The sequence below is a fragment of the Ptychodera flava genome, chromosome 12 (genome assembly GCF_041260155.1).
Source record: "Ptychodera flava strain L36383 chromosome 12, AS_Pfla_20210202, whole genome shotgun sequence".
In the NCBI taxonomy this organism is placed as follows: domain Eukaryota; kingdom Metazoa; phylum Hemichordata; class Enteropneusta; family Ptychoderidae; genus Ptychodera; species Ptychodera flava.
Window position 1 is genome coordinate 23,319,702 of NC_091939.1, and position 17,424 is coordinate 23,337,125.

Consider the following 17,424-nt stretch of genomic DNA (forward strand, 5'->3'; position numbering starts at 1 on the left):
ATATGATTGGTATGATGGTTGAGATTGAATTAAATTTATTTATTTTGATAAACAATAATTATGACACTGAGTTCTGTGTTTTCTGCCAATTTCTTGTGTGTTTGACATAATCAGGAACGGATTCATTTTTTCAGGAACGGATTCATTTTTTCAACCAAATTCAACTTTAATATGAGGTCCCACTCACGCTTTTGTTGCAAAAGACTTTCCCTTGTTTCTCCCAGGTTGCAGCCAAAAACGTAAAAAAGTCCATGACTGTGGACTTTTTTGCTTTGGTCGCAACATGGTAGGTGACACAAATTGGACAATTTGACCAAACAGCAGCCTCACCTCAACAAAGATGAAACTCACACAGGTCAGTTTTTACTCGTTTACCAGGTAAAATAAAATATAATTTATTACAAAACCAAGGCTTCTTAATAATTCTCCTGGTCTGATGGTACATTGTTGGTCTCCATACATAAAATAATGGAGAAAAAACAACTTGCCAAAAGATGCACCTACTAAGAATTCTACACAAATTGCAATAGAGTACATTAAATGAAATCAAATTTGGATCATATCATAAGTTACCTTGAGTACAGAAGTATTTTGGGCAGAGACTAATGCTTCTTTTATCAAACATTATCAACAACACATATCAAAATATTACATCATAGAGTATTGGCAGTTTTGCTAAATGGTTGAGTATCCTCTGAACCCTTTTGTAACCATGGTTTGGCCCAAATCCATTGTTATCAATGCTGATAGTGGATCTGTTCACATAAAATTAGGTATGGGCATGTTGCTTTATACAAGATTCTTGCCCATTAAAAATAACCATGATGTCTGTTTGCAATCAGTCCTTCTTCAATGTCCTTCTGAAGGCAGGTGCACAGCTCACACTCTGAACTGTAAAGTTATGCCACTGTCAGTATTTATTTCACACCATAAACAAAAGCAGTTCGTTACATCTCAACACAACTTTCTTTGTGTGATTGGGGCATCTGCATTCCTAGTATCACACAAAATGACAGGATGCCAACGTCCCATGAAGAAATCAACGTGAAATGGGGACATCAAAAATTGCATATGCAAACAACCTATCTCATAATATATGTTACTGTTTCCAGTTTGTTGTGCACAACACAAGACACTGCTGCACTTGAAAACACTCTGTTGGTTCTGCATACATGGATATCATTGCAGTTTGTAGACTGAGCCATCAAATGTCTATGTCACAACATAAGCAGTTAGGGTACCTATTACGTTTTATTTTCATCTTTCTTGGATTGTGCAATTTGTCAAAAAATGTAATTTTAATGTGCAGGCAAATATCATTTTTGCATGCTAATGTGAGAACAATGATGTCATTCACCAATAGCCCCTATAGTGATAAACAATATACGTCAGTGCTTTTGATGTATCTTCACTCAATGTCATGTTTCTGGTAAATATGAAAGGGGCATTTATTGGACAAAACTGAGAGACCCTAGGCCGAGAGAGTAAAGTACCAGTTGCCAGTAAATTTTGAAAATGGCAATGACATGGTATAAAATATAACAAAACACAGGAAACATGATGCTTGAAAACATATTACCTTCTGTTTCTGTATCCTATTTCCAGCTGGAAAAATGATAAATTTAGCCTAAAGACTGTCCTTATGATATCATGTGTTTTACATTTTCACCCTCGTTACCCTACTGCAAACGCAGGGACCCTAAACCCCTATTCTAGCCCTAGGCAAGGTCCATAAAATTCACAGGAAAAGTCCACAAAAGTTTGGAAAGTCTCAGTAAATTATGCTTGATTTCGATGACACCTTGCAATAAAACTCTCTGACAACATGTATGTTTTGTTGGTTGCTGGAAATGTAACACGTCTTTCTTCAGAACTGTCACCACCCACAACAACATAGTGAAGTGATAACCTGGAAACTGTATTCTAAGGACCACGAAAAAAAACATCTCTTGCACCGGATTCTGTAGTATTTCTGTAAGGCATGTACGTTACAGGAAATGCACATTTCACTCTGCTCTTCTGCTTTGATCAAGAATTTCTAATCCATGATTTGAACTCCTAAACAACTGCAGTACAACCCGCTGCTTTAAGTTTGTACAAGATGGCATTTCTATTGAACATTTAAGTATTAAAAATATACACACTGGTAAAAAAATGACAAATAAATAGAGAACGGGCATTGCATTATACATCACAACCAGTTTGAAGAAATGAGAGAACGGTGGTCTATCGTTTTCTTGACTCTCTGACTGCAACAACGTATCTCTGGGCAACATTCAGCGGCGGTGAATACCCATCAGCATAGGATGTGTCTTCAAACAGCACTGAGTAGTCATCTTGGGCCTGGCAGAGACAGACAACAGAATGTTTGTCAAGGTCTGGTATGTATTATCATGGAGTATACAGTGACTCTCTCTGGTAAAATTACTCTGGTTTTCATGTATTTGATGGATAGCGAAAGAGATTTGCATATCCTTTTTAAAATAACACTTCAACTGTCAAAACTTCAAGAGTACTGAAAGATAAAAACTGAGCACTAGGATATCATTCCAGAGGAAGAATGGAAGTTAAATGAGAACACAGTCTACTTCAGAATAAGTGACTGGCACTGGGAGGGGGGGGGGGGTGTAAAGTATTTCAATCTCTAATGGTTCCAATCAAATGTCATTCGTGAAATCACACCAGTAAGCAGCAGTAGGGCTAACCATGAGTCACCCAATCCCGTCAGCCATACTTAACATCTGACAGTTGCAGCACAGCAATACGATATTTTTTTAATGCAAATTGTGTTAACGTGTATGAAACCTTGATGTAATGACTCATTTATTGATGGTGCATGTTCACAAACATTTGATCACATACTTTATAGTACTGAAACCACATAAGGTCATATTCATGTGCCACCCAAGATCCCCTCATAACACTATTTGTAAGTTTGGAAAATTATGTTTGCCTTGAAGACTGCAAAGAATTCTTTTTTATAGGTTGATGAAGCTATGACTCTAGAGAGGAAGGCGTTTTTAACATAAAATATTTTGAAGCTCCATTGAAAGAAATCAGTCTTGTAAAACATCTCAAATGGAAGAAGCACCTGAATATGCAGGGTTATGAAGAAATGGTGCAAGAGGTTCTATGGTACAGAGAATCTGGCGTGCACCAACAAGAGATGTACTGATATCACATTATTCTGGTCATACCACGTCCTGAGTTTTGGTCTAAATGTATCACAATTGATACATTTTCACAGAAGATGAGAATTTTGCTTATGTGAAAGGTTTTAACTGACATCCCCTCTCTCTAGATGCGTAGGCCAAGACTGAAGAACATGAGGTTTTATACCACTTCCCCCATTCAAAAAGCCTACACTTGATTTGCATCAACTTACCCTTGCTGGTGGCTCATGAATTAGAGCTCTGTAGAAACAAGTTGTCTGCGGATACAGTGCCAGTACCAGCTAAAAATGAAGAGAATCGATAACAAATAAAAGTGTTTTAGTATTTTTCTGTCTATGGCAAATAGAAAAGTCAAATCTACAGGTGCTGAAACGTGTAGAAATAGATATTATGTAAAAGTGAGGATAAAACTTCGTTATCTTCCTTCCTTTCACCTAGTAGCAGGTTTGATGTTCACAATCAAGCCACAATACTACACAACAGAATTACTGTTTACATTGGTATGGAATTGTACTATTGCCATAGCTGTGGTTGTTCACTTCTGTAGTACGCTCACAGTCCCTGACATACAGTGCTAATATGTGGTACACATGAAGGCAGTCAAAGCTGTCACTTCTGATAGCTGCCAAGCTGTGTGTGCAGGGGATGGAAACCATGAACATGGTAGTGTTCTATCCACAAACACTGGCTGTCAGCATGGGCACTGCATGGTGCCACCTGCGATGAGTTGTTTAGTTAGATTGAATGCGAAGCCTGAAGAAGACAATTTTGAACTAAAAGGGCCTGAGTATATTCAAGTATTCTAGAATCGGTAGTGAAAGAAAGGTGAATAAAATCAACTTTCTCTTGCGTGTAAAAAAGTCCATGTAACCCTTTCACCAACATGGTTCGGCCCAAAGCCTTTCTTATCATGGTGATTGTGGACTTGACTACAGGAAAATAGGGAGTGAATAGGTTAAAATCCTACAGTTCTATGAAAACTAAGAGCATAAGACCCATGATACTCTGTGAATAGCTTATGGGTGATAACTTCCAGCAGTAACAAGTCTTTGAATGGAAATCTTGTAATACTTAAATAGTATCTCACTTGATTTTTATGAAAGAGGGCTTCAGGGTTATTTTCCGGGTCAGCTTTCATCAGTGGTAATGGAATCACTCTTCTCCTGGATAAGAAATGTCTCCTGGAGAAAATAGAAAAGAAACACAAATTCAGACGGGTGACATAAAGTGTAGATGTAAACGTGTACGATCCAATTGATCCACCCAATACTGATACAAAAAAGCCCATCAACGTCCCCAGCAGCTGACCAAACATGATCATAGTATTGATGTTTATCACGGATACAAAATTGCTTTTGACCCTCACAGGAATAGATATTCTGCTCATTCTACTCACCATGTTAAACTCCATGATTTTGTACAGTAGGTACATCATTTATACTATTTATCTTTTTATGAGAACACATTTAAGCAAAATCTTCTCTCAGGCAGAATGAATATTCACACTTACTCTTTTCCTTCTTCATCAATGTCATCCACTTCATACTTGTTGGTGCTGGAATTGAATGACACAACCTCGGCCAGAATCCATGTTTCGTCTCCGTCTATACCTTTCACCCTGGCCGCTACTTTGTCTCCTGTCTTCGCTATGTAGTTGTTCTCTGCAGCCATGGCACCACACAATGCAGGAGGACTGAAAGAAGAATGCGCAATAGTTGACAGCTTTAAAGAACGTTTACCTTTTTATCCTTCTTGTTATAGCGCCACGTCGTTTTATTTTAGGACAATGTTAAAAATGGATGTGATGAGATTTAATATCTATTGTGTAAAATAAGCAATGTCTAACTTCATTTCGTTCTTACTTATCTGAAAATAATGCCATACTCACAACTAATAAATTTCAACATACACCTACACGCTCTCAATGGGTCAGTGTCATTAGCTGTCGACACTGCTTTTATCAACATTATTTGTGTTCACGATTTACTTCAAGAGGTGAACTTATTTCCTAAACCAGAACATAATTGACATAGAATGTTACATGTAATAATGACTTGTAAACTGTTTGAAGAAAATTGAACTGACATGGTGCAATATCACAAGAAAAGAAAGATGATACACATTACATGCTGTCACTACTATGTATTTAGAATGAACAGAAGTTGCCAGCAGCTCTATACTGGCTGGCTGAAGTGCAAAGCTATGAAAGCCTGCCCTCTGCAGGCCAGTTCTGCACTCACCTTTCACTTGGTTTGCCAATCCACAGGGGCAGTGTCAATGCTGACTGCTGCAACATTGTCATGAGTACACCTCTTCTCATTGTCTTCCTGGGCACATCGTCTGAAAAACCAGTCCTTGCTGCTATCCTCCTCTCATTCCTCACAGTTTTGATCGCTGCCACCCTGTCTAAGCACTTCCTTAGCATACTACCAAAAAACAAAAGAAAAGAGTGTAGAATTAAGTACCTGTTGAACTTTGCTTAATATCTCCCTTATTATTATACATCTACCATCGAGAACAATAGAATTTAGCGTGCGCCAAAAAAAGCCGTACGGAACTCGCGCCCGTTCCGTACGGCACGGTTTCAAGGCTCCCCATTCCCTTCGGCTGTATCTGCGCGTTCACTGTAGAACGGTTTCAAGGGACCCCTTGGACGAGTGCCAGAACAAGTCTCGCGCGCGCTCTGTACGTATGTATGTGTGTAGTGCACACACTCCAAAACTTGCAGAAGCGCGTCCGAGGTAGCGTTCCACACTGGCGCGATAAAATCGGAAGAAAAATTGTTGACATTGCACGAAAACGGTCACTACTCCGACATTTTGATGCCCCGATCAGGAATGTAAGATGTATAATAATAAGGTTATTACGAAAATACCGCAAAGGATGCACTCGGACATTGGCGCCGCGCATCGCCCTCCGCTTCGCGTCATGCGATACGCTGCGCAAATGTCCTCGTGCATCCTTTGCGGTATTTTCGTAATAACCTCATATTATTACAATGTATATATTCATATTGTGCAGATTGCAAAACTAACTGATGAGAACACACATCTTTAATATTCATAACAACACAGAACATTGATAAAATGACTCTGTTGGAAAGATCAAAGAGTATTTACTTACTCAGCCTCACTTTCAGCGTCTGCCATGGCAGTGTTGTACAGCCCCCTCAACTTCTGCTTGAAATACGGTGATACTGAAAAAACATTTTTTTTTGGAGGGGGGGGGGGGGGGAATAATGATAAAAACACAAATGTGAATGTGTGATGAGAATCATAGCGAGTCACCTCCAAATTTTTATACATTCTAATTCTTTCAGTTTTGAGCAATATCACATACAAATTAAGAGTGAGACAATGTTTTGTAGATGGGGATGCATAAGATGAGTGGACACAAACAACAATAGGCAATAGGCATTTTGGGAAATTTCAATGCAGCAAAAATTCTTCCACTTTCCTGGTTGACAAAACTATGAATCACTCACCGTATCATTTGGTATTATTTTACATTCAGTATTGATTAGAGAAGTTCACATATGTTCTGCTTTGACAGATACTTTTAAAAACATGATATTGGCTCCATGTGAACATGGAATTTAACACACAATATGCAGTAAAATCTGTGAATAAATTTGCCATGTGCTGATAGTGTGTCGCAATTGAAGTGAAACTGTGAAAGAAACTGGACTGAAAAGCCTGGTAGAACTCAAAGAGATAGTTTTGTGTGCGTAAGGAGAAACACAAAGTTAATTTCAGCCTTTCTTTGACCTACATTTTCGAAACATACGGTGTCAAAATATTTATGATGGTTCCCTGCTAGACTGCAAGATCCGTTGCTCAAGGGCATTCTCTGCGGATCTTTCAGTCTATTTCATTGTTCTCACCTTTCTGTTCATACTGCATTCTCTCATGGGTCTTTGCTATGTTGCTGAGATTGTGTTCCCCTTTAGCTCTTTCCTCCTTCACATGAAAGAACAAGGTTCGCCAGTTAATTTACAATACATGCGGGATACTTGATAAACTTTATGTGCCCTCATTCAAATATACAGAATATTGATAAGAACTTTCTTGGCTCTGGGACTTTTCTTACATCTTGATCATGACAAGAATCCCTCATTGAAAGATTCTTCTTGTGAAATGGTGCACAGTCACTAATCATATACTAGTGTATTGAAGGGAAAAGATATTGATGTAAAACTAACTACATGACACATATATGGTGTGTATGCTCACAAAGAGTGAAACTAGAGTAAACATGCCGTCTTCTTGAATGTATGCAGTTCAATTTGGGAAACATACAGTGGAATCTGTATGTTGCCCTGTACTCTAGTAAAATGACTCACACAGTTAGCATTTATAATTTGTGTAGAAGATGAAGTTGTGCATTCAACAAAAGTGCTGGAGATAGGTTTTTTTTCTTGAATCTGATTTAAATATCCTAATAATCTTATATTGTTCTTTCATGGTTCATCAACCATTGTTCATAACTCTAAATGTATATACCATAGCAGCTAAACAAACCGATGATGTTGTTGGAGGTGTGCTTGGAGCCATTCGTTTATACAGGGCTGATGATGACAACTCTCTGAAAAGTGTGCTCATCATTGCAAGGACAAAGTTTTAGCATTTGCAGGCTCAGTGCCTCCTCCTCAGAACGGTAAATGCTTTTCGACCTAATTTCCCTGCACATAGGTCTGGCCTCGCCTTTGGAGACAGTAGCAAAGGACCTAACCATGGTTGGGGAAGGGTTAATGCTATACTACAAGTACGTGTGTACCCTATTTCCCTAATATTGCCAAGTTCTTATACCACCATCATGTCAAGTTGGTTACACTAGTGAAGTGCAATATGTCCCATCTGTTGCATTTTGACAAAAGAGTTAACCTTTGATGACCCTTTATTTACTGACTTGGCAGATGGGGTTACTGTCTGGCAGGGAATGGTTTAAACATATATTGCCTTTGGAGGGTTTTCTGCCTTCTCACCTGAGTCTGTATGATGAGTTGATGAAGTTCTTTCAACATTTCCCTGACGCTAGGCTCTGATGATGGAGTTGATACTGAGGCAGAGGCACCACTGCCACTCTGACTTGGAGGACCACTGCTTGACGATGGTGTCGCTACGCTGCCAATGTTACTGGAAGTGCTGGGCCCGGACGACTTTCCTCTTCTCATGATGGCGAACTAATTTCAGAACAAAGAAACGATGTTAAAAAGTGGAAAACTTGTGAATTATGGAGACTTGGCTGGGGGTAGATGATCAGATTGAATGTCCCGTCAGAGTTTCTGTTACCATTTTGAAACTTGCATTATATAGTACACAAGTAGGTTACTATACAGTTCAAAGGAAGTGAGTTGGGCAGTCTTTTCTGCACAACTTGGGGGGGGGGGGTAGTCTGGTTGCCTGTCCTATTATACCACTGGGTGCACTGTGAGAAAGAAGATGGTTGAGTTATTGAAGAAACAGAGTTGGAGAATGTATGAGATAACAATTACGTATGGCAGCTTGCATTTGTGGGATAAATGCACCATTGCCTCAATATTATTTAATTCATTGAACAGCTCACTTTCGGCAAAGTCTTATGGGTAGAACATAATCAAGATACTTGTTTTGTTGTAAGATGGTCTTTTCCTGAAGAAAATGGCTCAGTATGCACATGCCATTGGTCATCGTGTGATAAAGTTGGAAGAAAGGCTCTAAATAATGAACTAATTTTAATATTCATATTTCAGCTAACCCTGGGCTCATTGGCAGAACAAGGGGTGGGTTGTTTTTTCTTCCACTCGGAAGCTTGGTCAAGTTGGTGGAGAAAGTTTCAAGCGTCCAAGTGTAAAAACAGTTCATCCAACCGTGGAGGTCTTCCTCTTTTTACCTCCATGGGCCCACGGTCCACCAAGGTACACGAGTCCGGGGCTGTACGGCATGCATGTGGTAACACTGTAAATACAAGCCCTGCGTACTGTGCAGTGTGTTCCCGGCGTTATACGGCCTCCCGTACAACGCCGGGAACACACAGCACGGTACGCAGGGCTATTTCAATACTAACTTTCAACAGTCGTGCTTTGAGTCGCTAGTTGTGGCTAATAATCACATTTCTAGCAAATATTTCACAGCACTTAAGTAAAGCCTCTGATTATCTATAGAAAGGAACAACATCAAAATCAATATCACCTGGTGAATATTCACTGCACGAGAAAAGGAGGAAGTGGCTTTGTCGAGGCACTACCCTGTTGTTGTTCGATTGCCGATCCCCACTTCCTGTTGGATTTCTGTTAGAGTGTTCCTTATGTATTTACTCCAGAAAATCGATACGAACGGGTTCGGTCATTTTATACGTTATACGGCAATACGAATGGCTTAACTTTGTTCTCAAATTTACCTCTAAATAACGAAATGTTCAGAAAGAGAAAGAACTGTACCTATAGCTACGTGTTGCTTCCTAGCCTTCTTCAGTTTTCGAGCTCGGCAATCTACAATTTCACGTTTGACCTACAGACCCAGTTTGCTTTGCGAACGAAATTGACTGCAGTCCGTCTGCTTCACTTGTGATGTATTATGCTGCACTATTCGTTCTTGGCTGTGTATTTTTCCCTGGACTTTTTTATCTTTTTCAAAAATGGGTGAAACACCTTACAGACGGGACCGACGGAGGAAATGTAATAACGTCGACTGTTGCAGTGAAGTAAGGAAAACCGAGTTTCACTTGTCGTTGTCCCGATCACTTTCTAAATTCTACTTTTCATAAACTCAGTCGCCGGCTTTCGTACATCCGTTTCGTACATCCGCAGATATCACAGGCGCTCGTTAGCTGGATAGTCTGCCAAATCGATCGATTTTCGGCTCGATCTATCGATCCCGTACTCGATCTGCTCGACACTGCAACCTAGTTGCAGGGAGTATTTACATGTACAATGTAGGTTGCTGCGGTTCCGTAGCCCTGCCACTCCCCTTGCTGGTTGTGTTGGGGGAGTGTCTCCCCAACACAACTAGCAAAGGGAGTGGTAGGGCTACGGGTCCCCAGCAACAATGTAGGTTGCAGTGCAGTGGCGGGCAGATCGAGTACGGAATCGATAGATCGAGCCGAAAATCGATCGACTTAATAGACTACCCAGCTAACGACGAGCGCCTGTGGCAGATATCCGCAACGTTAGCACTAAAATTTGGAGTAGAAATACCTAAACGTGTCACCCCTAAACATCAAGTTACACAGCGTATGATGATACAATGTCTCAAATTCATCTGTTCCCGCATGACTTGACAACATTTCCTTCATTTTGATTTAGCCATTGGCGTCAATGATTGTAATTTAGTACTGGTATGAGGTGGGGGGGGGGGGGAGTGGAGCATGATTTTCACCAGGATTCAACGTCAAAAATTAATCTGACTGTACTCAAAGGGGGGGGGGGTTCGATCGGTTTGTTTGTTTTTATTTGTTTGTTTGTGTGCGGCACGCCAGGAAATACAATTCCACAGGGCAGATATTTTCTTGATGCTATTATACCACCCTGAACAACGATCCAGTAGTCATTCTTTTGCCGACAGGAATATCATCTCAATACTTTTTTTACAGCATCTTTCTAAAATTTCACATTTACCATCAGAAGCGAACAGAAATCAAATTCTCAGAAGGGTAGATGAAATTTATCTGAAGACATTAGGACAAAAATCAAAATATTTACAGCAAATGGTTGTATATTTCACCAATATGACAATCATTTGTGTATTTCAGTTACCTTGTTTGTTTGTCTACCTTAATCTGCCACATAATTTTGCATTATTTCTTCAGAGCTGTATCAGCTGTTCAAGCAGTGTTTGCAGTCAGTTGTGGGTTGATCATTGCCACGCATTGCAAAGATGACCTTATTTATGAAAGGTATGGCTCTTTTAATTGTGTTTCTCAGACCTTATCAAATCTTGGCCACTTGGGTCAGTGGTATGCCGATCTAGCAGTCTGAGAATACATTGACACATGCTATAAAAAATGCAGGCAGGAAAACCTAGCTTGACTTCATGAAGGTCAATACTTCGCTTACCTCTAGTCAATCAATCAACCATAGGCTACCAATTGCAAATGAAAAGACTTTAATACTTTTCCGAATTATGAAACTTTGCAAGACTTCGTACTCTACGTATCAGACTAATGCACATAATGTAAAACATTTTAAGGTGGTAGGCAATACAAAACTGAAAGACTCAAACTTTTGTTCAAACTTTCCTCAGGGAAATTTTCAACCATTCTCTTTTTAATCCAGAATATAAACAAGGGGTCACGCTGCTCATTTTGACACCATAGTAACAAATTAGCCAAACTTTTCCAACACAGGAAATTCAAAGTGCTGCCATCCCTGTGTTAAATGTAAGGGGAAAAAATATATTTTTAATTTCATAAAATTACGATGGTAAAAACTTTTATTTATTCCGTGAGCTTCAAAATAAGTCCTCACAAGTGGTAGACCAAAACATTACTCTAAAAGTACTGAAAAGTCAACCATTGTCATTTTCATAAAATCTACACATATAGTTCTGCTTGAATTACAGTCAGCGTTTTACTGATAGTTGATTGCTATCCGATGTGTAATGTTAAAGCAAATAACCCTTACTAAATAATTCTCATTACAAATGCATAAATAAAAATTTTCTGATTCATCTTTTTTATGTATCCAGGTGATGAAGGGACAGCTATTTTCACATGTATTTTGAGAACAGTTGCATGGATAATCCAAATATGACAACGCATTAAAACGACATTACTTTCAACTTCAGAGATCACTCCCAAAGAGGCTGACAATTGATTGCACGCAAAGTCAACAAAACCAAGTAAACAGTCTTGAGACAACTAGTCTAGATGTTTGAAAACTAAATAACTTCAAAATGAAATTGATCATACATTTATAAAACTATGGTAGTTCTAAAACTATCCACATCCATATGTATTAATGACATCTCTCTCCTTACTATGATGTTCATCCCAGGCACTGGCTGACCAATTCATACGCCACATTCGGGCTGCCGTACATGATCTACGATGTATATGCAATGTTTGTGATGCACTGTGCCAAGAAACCCCATTTACAAACAGCGGCTTTGTCGAGTGCAATCAAGGACTACTGTTGGAATAACCTGGCAATAGTTGTACATCACCTGGCTATTGCCATCATTGCCTACCCCTTAGTCATGGTAAGTTGCACGTTTTTTCATTTCACTTTTTTGAAATAAAATTTTATATTAAGGTAGTATGCGCCTCGAAAGTGAAAGACTTCAACCTTTGCTCAAACTTTCATCAAGGAATCTTTCAACCACTCTTTTTCAAAATCAAGAAAAAAATGGGGGTCAGTGTGCAAATTTTTCGCTAGAGAAGAAACCAATTCCTTATCTGAAATTCAAAATGGCCACCATACCTGTGTTAACTCTATCGAGAAAGGTGATTTTTTAAAAACCAAGATGGTAAAAATTTTCTTCATGCCAAGAGCTTTAAAATGAGCCCCCACAAGTGGTAGATCAGAAAAGAATTGTGAAAGTTTGAGAGTCCAAATCTCTGTCCCCGAGGTAAGTTCTCTCCTCAAAGCGGAACCTCTTTTTTGGCTGATTGCTATTATAATTTACAGCTGCCAGTCCATGCAGAAGGCTCTAGACATCTGAGAATTATTTCTTGGTTAAAATGTCAAGTGTTCTTTGCTGTTGCCCTGTAACTAGACTGAAAGATCTGTCGCTCGAGGATGTTCTCTGTGTTCCCCTCCTCTTACGAAAGAGGGTGAGCGTAGAGAGCGCCCTCATGTGGCAGATCTTTCAGCCTACCCTGTAACATACCAATAAGAATCTGACCATCAGCAACTGTTGGGAAATAAATTATCTTGGACAAAAGCAAAGCTAACCATAACACCATCACAAAACTTAAAACAATATTGCCTCTTTATATTTACAATAGAAAGTACCATGGGAAACTTTATCAATTTTACTTGACATTGCTAAAATTTTTACAATAAAATCCTACAATTATTCAGTGACTTCCAGCTTGACCAAGAAAAAAAGTTTGAAGAAAGCTGCAAAAGTAGTGTACTGAAAAACAATAACATTTCCATCAATCTATCCTGCTGAAGAACACTTAAAATTTTTTGTAAAATTTCACTTTTATCTAGTTCCTGCGAAATGGAAAAGGTGACTTTTTCATAGGCTGTTTTTATTCAGTGGAGATGGCAACTCCGTTTTTGCATCTCAGGGCAATCTTGACATTGGTAAGTGAATACTTCTAGCCTATGATATTCTATGATATGCTATTTTGATATAGTCTACCATTATCAGTTCCTGATTGTAAAAAGAGAAAAAAATAACAAAATTACCATGGCATTGTGGTCAGTGTTCTACTTAAGCAAATTTGCCTATTCTGCTTAAATATGAAAATCAAATGCCAGAGGGTTGACGGTGTTTTTAACTGATGTTGAAACCCACACAACAGCCATGTAGATTTGAGACTTTCAATTACATTTGTATCCTAACTGGGAACTTTGCATTTCAGATTGGCTGGAAGAAATCTAAGCTTTATCTGATCAATGGAGTTCTGATCATCGTGACATTTTTCTGCTGCAGGCTTCTAGTTTTTCCATTCATTTATTATATGTATGGAAGGTCAAAGGGCCTGACTCTCTGGGAAGTACCTCAAAACATTCCAATACAGTGCAATGTCGGCTGTTTTATCCTCTTTGCATTCCAAGTCTACTGGTATTTTCTGATACTCAGAACAGCCTTCAGGACAGTTAGAAGACAATCTAGCGCTGTTGAGAATGGACCTGTGGTGAGTGTTGGGGATGCCCCCGGATACCAGCAGCAATACTGCACAAAGATCATCACCAAACATGATTGAAATATAATCATGTCAACTCATAAATGTGTTTACATGCATTGAAAGTGGTCACTCAAAGATCACCCTGAAAGCAAATGATTATCGCAGTTCATACTTTAGACCTGATATTAATGTCTGTATGAGAAAAAGGACACATTTGCTCACTTTTAAAGTTTGTGCCTCAGGATTGTATTTAAAATAGAAACCTTTTTCAGTACGGTTTTTACTTTACACCAACCAAGGACGGTCATTAAGACTTTCATCATCAGTTTCTTTTAAACCTGATACAACTGAGGAGTTGGGCAACAGTCTGTGACCGACATGTGCTTGCCAGTTTATTTCAGCATTAGATCCAATATGGCTGTAAAGGCCATGTTGATAAAGGATGATAATACAGGGTGTGAGGTATTGCTGATAATATGAGACATTGTAGCGATTGCACAATGCAGTGTACTGAGCAGTGGTCAAGAGTTACTATCCCTTTGAATTGTCTTCACTGACACTGCAAGCCTCAAAGCAATTTACATTGTCTCCGGTGTGACCCCAAATGTATTATTTATGCATTTATTTACATGTTATTAATAAGGGGCTGTGGATAATTAAAACATTATGCATGGCAAATGAAACTTGTCAAGTTAAGAAATGCATGATGGGAAGTGGGGGGAGTGTTAGCTTTATTTCAATGACCTTGCACACTTTCTTATCTCAGGAAAATTTGATCAATAATTTTGACAAGGTCCTAGTCAACCAACAGGATCACGTGTGGTACAGATTGCTATCAGCTTAAGACAGCAGTAATATTCCTTTCGGCCATTTTTCGTGAATTTTATATGATACCAGATACTACTTACTAGTATACTGTTTGACATGTTGAAAGATACTGAATGAATGGGTGACCATGCATATATTCGACCCCGGTTTTAGACATGATACATGAAACCAATGCGTAAATGAATTAATGGTCATGATCATTAATTCATTTTTGCGATGATTTCATGTATCGTGCCTAAAACCGGGGATGAATATATGCATGATCACCCATTCATTATCTTTCAACATGCCAAACAATATAAGTAGTACCGGTATCTCATATCAAACAAAATTCATGAAAATTGGCTGACTTTGTCCCTTTACAATAGAAAAAAATTGAAACAATGGGAAACAATGTATCAATATCTTTTCCTTTCATTGTTTATTCACCCTTTCCCCCTCTTTTGACTGTGGTTTATTTTACTTTATTCCTTGATTGACAATGCCAGGCATGAAGCATGGATTTATGGGGAAGTGCAGGGGTGAATAAAAAACAGAAAATGACAAAAAAGTGCAGCAGTCACCATTAAACTTGGCAACAAGAGAAAGAAGAATTCATACTTTTGTCTCATATTGTATCACTGGATTAACTTTGACAAAGTCAACAACGAGCGCACCAGCAAGGTATAACTTACCGTGCGCTCGTTGTTGACTTTGTCAAAGTTAATCCAGTGATAATCTGGTGACAGCGTCCACAGATTAGTAATTTACCCTTGCTTACTTTGGCAAATTAGGCACTCAAACTCATCAGATAATAGACTAAATTACCACCTTGCTTGCTTTGGCGAATTAGGCAATCAAACTGGTCAGATAATAGGTGCAGCATGCTGATAAAACGTTTACGCAAGATTGTCAAGGGCAGTGCAAGACCAAAACACCAAAGTTTGGTAGATTAAACCTTTATTAGCAATACAACAAAACACCTACCCACCCCTGGGGACGAACATATAGGCTATCCCCTATGTTTTAATGCGTGTAGGACGGCTGTGGTGTTGACTCAATCACTTAATCCACTGATACGGCCAGCGGATTAGCAAGTTGGCAATGTTTTCAGAGCAATTACAGTGGTGTATACACAAGTTGGAGAGGTGATAAGGACTTGTCGGTAATAATAAAGCAGTCAGACGGTGTAGAGTTGAACTCTTTATTTGAAATATCACAGTCAAAATTGATAAAATCAAATACCGGTAAGGTAAACCGTTGCACAAAAAACACCTTCCTCCCCACCCCAGGGGACTTTCCCTTGTACCTTGTGGTATGTATATATTCATTCATTCAGTAATGTTTTAATCGGAAGAGCTGATGACAAAACAGACAAAGTGCATGAAAACAGAGCCAATTAATACCTCCACTGATAATGATTCATTTGTGGTTGATGTCATTCTCACGCAAAGCTTATCAATATACTTTGCATAAGTGAATTCATTTATTTTGGAAATTGATCATTCCATGCAGCTGATTGGACAATCAGTCCATTTCTGAAGCAACTGATTCATTTGCCTTTTATCAAAAACTGTACATGCAGAATTTCATTCTACAATCACATTGGTTGCACTTTGTTATTTTTTATGAAATGCAGGCTTTAGCTTGCCAAAATAAGTTTTGTATACACAATTTACCCAAGGCTGAAGAATTAAATGCATTAAACTCAAAATAACGATCACTCGTCATTTCTTTATAACTTGTGTGTGACAAGTGGTGCAAGATGAGGTTATTAAAAAATACCACAAAGGATGCAGAAAGACATTGGCGCAGTGTATCGCCCTACACCAATGTCCAAGTGCATCCTTTGTGGTATTTTCGTGATGAGGTTATTATTATACATCTTTCATTTGTGACTTGGGAATCAAATTGTCTGAGTATTGACCGTTTTTGTGAAATGTTTTTAAATTTGATTTTGTCAGTAATTTGTAATAGGTATAGGGCACCTAACACTTTTGAGAAATTTGGAAAAATTAAGATCCAATTATCCAGAATTAGTTGCAATCGTGTCATCTTTTTATTGTTGAAATTCATCAAAAGTGTTAGGTGGCCTGTAGCTTAAAGCTGCAATGTTGCAAATTACCCACAAACACAAGTGAATTGCAAAAAAGGAAAAGTAGATGAGCTGATTAAACCAACATTACTGAAATATCCTATTCTCCCAAATTAGTTCCAATCGTGATATTAGTATAACTGCTGAGTGTTATGTCTCAATACGGATGTGCCTGATGTTGTCAGAATGTCATTGTCAACCAAACTGATCATGAATTTTCGTCCAGACTAGAAGTCAGGAACTATAATACTGCGTACAGTACTATACAGTACCTTATGTTTGAAAGGCCAATATTTTGTACACTTTCAAGAGAACAATGGGAAAATTTGATCCTTGACAGAAAAACAATGGAATTTTTTCAAACTTTACAGCAATTGTCCTTGTCATATAGGGCAAACCAAACCACATAAGTTTGGAAACCAGTTACGGAAATCAAGAATTAAAGTATTCATTTTGGCCTTAGGACCCTCTCTTACTTTTCATCTTGTTGCTTGAACTTCTACGGTATATCAGCTGTGAAAGATATTAAGGGGTGACATGAAAGATAATGGATAATTTGCATATTTAATG

The 17,424-nt window shown here is 38.6% G+C and overlaps 2 protein-coding genes across 3 annotated transcripts in view; one reads left to right on the plus strand and one right to left on the minus strand.

The window, feature by feature from the left end:
• Nucleotides 1–370: 370 nt before the first annotated feature.
• LOC139145440 (zinc finger protein 585A-like) overlaps nucleotides 371–17,424 on the minus strand; it is a 29,234-nt gene continuing 12,180 nt past the window's right edge. Inside the window, exons 4-11 of the mRNA XM_070716625.1 lie at nucleotides 8,158–8,355; nucleotides 7,057–7,132; nucleotides 6,297–6,369; nucleotides 5,414–5,599; nucleotides 4,684–4,866; nucleotides 4,261–4,354; nucleotides 3,386–3,454; nucleotides 371–2,343 (exon numbers count right to left, since the gene is read on the minus strand). Coding sequence (XP_070572726.1) covers nucleotides 2,227–2,343; nucleotides 3,386–3,454; nucleotides 4,261–4,354; nucleotides 4,684–4,866; nucleotides 5,414–5,599; nucleotides 6,297–6,369; nucleotides 7,057–7,132; nucleotides 8,158–8,355 — 996 coding nt within the window. The 3' untranslated portion in view covers nucleotides 371–2,226. The remainder of the gene's footprint in view (nucleotides 2,344–3,385; nucleotides 3,455–4,260; nucleotides 4,355–4,683; nucleotides 4,867–5,413; nucleotides 5,600–6,296; nucleotides 6,370–7,056; nucleotides 7,133–8,157; nucleotides 8,356–17,424) is intronic.
• LOC139145441 (TLC domain-containing protein 3A-like) lies at nucleotides 9,608–16,473 on the plus strand. 2 transcript variants are annotated; one of them, XM_070716626.1, is made up of 5 exons: nucleotides 9,620–9,854; nucleotides 10,959–11,045; nucleotides 12,145–12,349; nucleotides 13,309–13,404; nucleotides 13,686–16,473. In XM_070716626.1, exons 1-5 carry the CDS (start codon nucleotides 9,721–9,723, stop codon nucleotides 14,028–14,030), a joined length of 867 nt encoding a protein of 288 aa, XP_070572727.1. In that variant the 5' UTR covers nucleotides 9,620–9,720; the 3' UTR covers nucleotides 14,031–16,473. The 2 variants fall into 2 exon arrangements, with proteins under 2 accessions (XP_070572728.1, XP_070572727.1); XM_070716627.1 differs by lacking the exon at nucleotides 10,959–11,045 and having other exon boundaries at nucleotides 9,608–9,854.